Genomic DNA, 3,621 nt, shown 5'->3' with positions numbered 1-3,621 from the left:
AAGAATGTAATCAGATCAGTTACAATTTTCAAATAAACACTTCCGTTTCCGATACCATTAAAGAACTCCGATTAAATTCTGTCACCATTTTAAAAAAAATATCATAATCAAAGATATGGATGATAATCTCGATAGCACCAACACACAACAGGGTCAACCATCCGTTGCTCAACAGGAAACAACGTCTTCTTCCACTGAAAATCAACAAGAATTTAATTCTTCTTCTTCATCGATAATTTCCAATGACACGTCGAGAGATGACAACAATGCTCAACAACCATTGCCTTCTGTGAAAATAATTATTCGAGGACATAAACAAGGAGAGGAAGGTGATGCAGATGCACATATATCAGAGGAAGTACTAGATAACCATTCCGATAGCTTTCAACAAGATTCGAATAATATTTCTGATCATATAAATCAAGAAATACGTTCAAGAAACAATTTTGACCCATCAATACATAATGACCAACAAGATAACACTTCTATACCATCATCTTCCAATCCAAATGATTCTAATAATGTTTCACCTCCACAAAAATCCAAATTTTCCACTTTTTTAACCAATTTACATTTCATCTTATTTGGAAATCGATGGATTTCATTCCTATTCGGTGCATTACTAACATTTCTAAGTGGAACTCACTATGCCTACTCTTCCATCTCACCAACCATTAAGAATGATTTGAATTTTTCACAAACTCAAGTTAATTTAATTGGAACAGCTGCAAATGTTGGAACTTATTTTGCATTACCTGTTTCAATGTTGAATGATTTTGTGGGATCGAGAATTACGTGTGTCATTTCTGGAGTTTTGTTATTTTGTGGATATTTTATGTTTTATTTGGTGTATATTAAGGCAATTGACATGGTTGGAACTGATGCTTATATTTTCATTGCATGTTTTATGGCAGTTATGGGTCAGGGATCTGCAGGTAGGTTTTTGTTTGAAATTTTATTGTAAACATTTTACAATAATTTCAATTTTTGTAAATTAGGTGCCTATGCAGCAGCCATTACGACCAATATTAAAAATTTTGAACCTAGACATAGAGGAAAAATCATTGGTTTTATGGGAAGTTGTGTCGCTCTCAGTAGTGCAGTGTTTAGTTTCATTTACAGTGTTGGATTTGAGAGAAAGTTGGGAGATTACTTGCTTTTTGTAGGAGTTTTTGGTGGAGTTGCAACTGTGATTGGAACTTTCTTCATGAATCAGATTGGAATACAGCCAAATGATTCAACTAAATCGCCAAATAATGGTGGCTATGTTCAAGTGGCTCAGGATGAAGAAGATGTGAATAGTTTCGTCCATGATGAAGATTTGGAAGAGGATCAAGATCAATTCAATGATTTTCTAATGGTTGGAAGCCAGCAGGATAAGACTGAAACAGTACCAACTAAGCAAGATTCAAATGTAAAAAAGGAGGAAACCACAGATAATATCAAATTGGAAAATCCAATTGGAAAGATTGAAGACAACTCTGAAATAGAAGATAAGGAAGAAGATTTGGAAGGATTTGATTTGAGTCAACAATTAATTTTGGAAGAACGAGGAGAAGCAATGCAAGAGCAAGTCGATGAAATTGAAGAAATTGAGGACGATTTAGATAAAGGTCCAATCGAAACAGATCAGGAAATAGCAGGCAAATACGACAAGATTTGGAAAATTGCCAAAACTCCAATTCCAGATGCCAATCCATTGCAAATGCTTTTCACTCTCGATTTTTATTTGGTGTTTTATGTGTACTTTGCAACGATGGGTTCTGGATTAGTTATTGTCAATAATTTGGGCTCAATTGTCATTTCATTTGGTGGATACGATGGTCAACAACATTTGATGGTTATGATTTTTGCATGTTCTAATGCTTTAGGACGATTGATGTTTGGATTAATGAGTGATACATTGAGTAGATACATTACCAGAACGACCTTCCTTACTGGTGGAGTATTGCTCATGTTGATTTGTCAAATGATTGTTCTAGTTTCACCTCTTTGGGTTTACTATTTCATTTTAATATTGTTGGGAGTTAGTTTTGGAGGAGTTGCAGTTATGGTTCCTAGTTTCTTGAGTGAAAGATTCGGTCCAAAATATTTTGCAGTCAATTCGTCCATTTGTAGTTTAGCATCGAGTTTGGGAAGTTTCCTACTTGCTACCTTATTGGCAGGTAAAATCTACGAAAGTAATATTCCAACAGATAACATGTCCAAGATATGTTACGGTACCCTGTGCTATCAGACAACATTCTACTTGACCACAACCTTGTGTGGTTTTGGTGCTGTTGGTGGAATAATTTTAATGTACAGAACAAGAGGACTCTATCAAATTTTGTACTACAGGAAAGTTCTCAATATGAATACCGATTCGGCAGTAACAAAGTAGTGAAGCTAAATAACGATAATGAACATACATGATAGTGTTCCATGTTGAGAAATGTTATCTTTTCGTGATTATTTCCATAAAAGTTCATTACCCATTTTCATAATCCATATAAATTAACAAGATGTGCTTATGGAAGTCGCCATGATTTGAAAAAACAAAATGATCACTCCAAAGTATATATTGGGCTTATCCCTCGTGTTATGTCTAGTTGCCTTGAGTGTTGTGAATGCTCAGGATGCATCTGCCTCAGCAAATGCACAAGCAGCTACTCAACCGTCGCAATCTCAGCAACCTCAGCCACCTCAGCAACCGCAACAACCACAACAACCTCAACAATCTCAACAATCCCAACAATCCCAACAACCACAGCAATCCAGTAGTAACAAGCTTGGTGTCTATGTTAACAATATTAATACTCAAATTTCCATGATTAATAGATTGGGTCAATATTGTTTCTCTCAACAATCTCAACAATCCCAACAACAGCCAACTATTCAAATGAGTTCCAATCCAAATCAACCTGCTCCACAAGGTCAAGCTCCTCCAACTCCAATTGGACAAACTAGAATTACCAGAGGAGTAAAGCAACAAAGTCCTCAACAAGGAATGCAACAAATGCAGCCTAATATGCAACAACAGGTTATCCTCAACAAATGCAACAAGGTTATCCTCAACAACAAGGTGGCATGCAACCAAATACTCAACAAGGAGTAAGCCAACAACCTGTTTCTCAGTCAACAATTTCCCCTTGTGCCCTTGTTAGTAATGCTGTAAATACCATTGATACTAATCTCAAATTGTTGGCAGCAGATCCTTCATTGTTGGATCAAGATGATGCAGCCCTCATTAAGGATAAAATTACACCTCTCGTTGCTAGTATGGTTACATCTACTCAACAAGCTAATTGGAGCAGCTTGCAACAATCTATTTCGACCCTTACTCAATACATGACCCAAATTAAAGGTCAATATGGTCAAGCTACTCAACAAGGAGGTCAAACAACTGTTCCATTGATAAATGCTGGAGTTGGTGTTAGTTATCCTGGCTATCAACAGGGAAATCCACAACAACAAGGTTATGCTCAACAATATCCACAACAAGGTTACCCTCAACAAGGAATGCAACAATATCCACAACAACAAGGATATCCTCAACAAATGCAACAACAAGGTTACCCTCAACAACAAGGATATCCTCAACAATATTCTCAACAATATCCACAACAAGGATATGGTCAACAG

The 3,621-nt window shown here is 36.3% G+C and overlaps 1 protein-coding gene across 1 annotated transcript in view; it reads left to right on the top strand.

The window, feature by feature from the left end:
* The window catches only part of NAEGRDRAFT_58945 (uncharacterized protein), a gene marked incomplete at its 3' end in the record, with an annotated part of 8,511 nt that overhangs the window by 3,280 nt on the left and 1,610 nt on the right, over positions 1-3,621 (top strand). Inside the window, exons 3-6 of the mRNA XM_002673658.1 lie at positions 176-935; positions 999-2,165; positions 2,589-3,090; positions 3,144-3,550. Coding sequence (XP_002673704.1) covers positions 176-935; positions 999-2,165; positions 2,589-3,090; positions 3,144-3,550 — 2,836 coding nt within the window. The remainder of the gene's footprint in view (positions 1-175; positions 936-998; positions 2,166-2,588; positions 3,091-3,143; positions 3,551-3,621) is intronic.

Source organism: Naegleria gruberi, assembly GCF_000004985.1.
Source record: "Naegleria gruberi genomic scaffold NAEGRscaffold_45, whole genome shotgun sequence".
Lineage (NCBI taxonomy): Eukaryota > Heterolobosea > Eutetramitea > Acrasida > Naegleriidae > Naegleria > Naegleria gruberi.
Note: the sequence above shows the minus strand (reverse complement) of the source record. Positions and strands in the feature narration are given on the sequence as shown.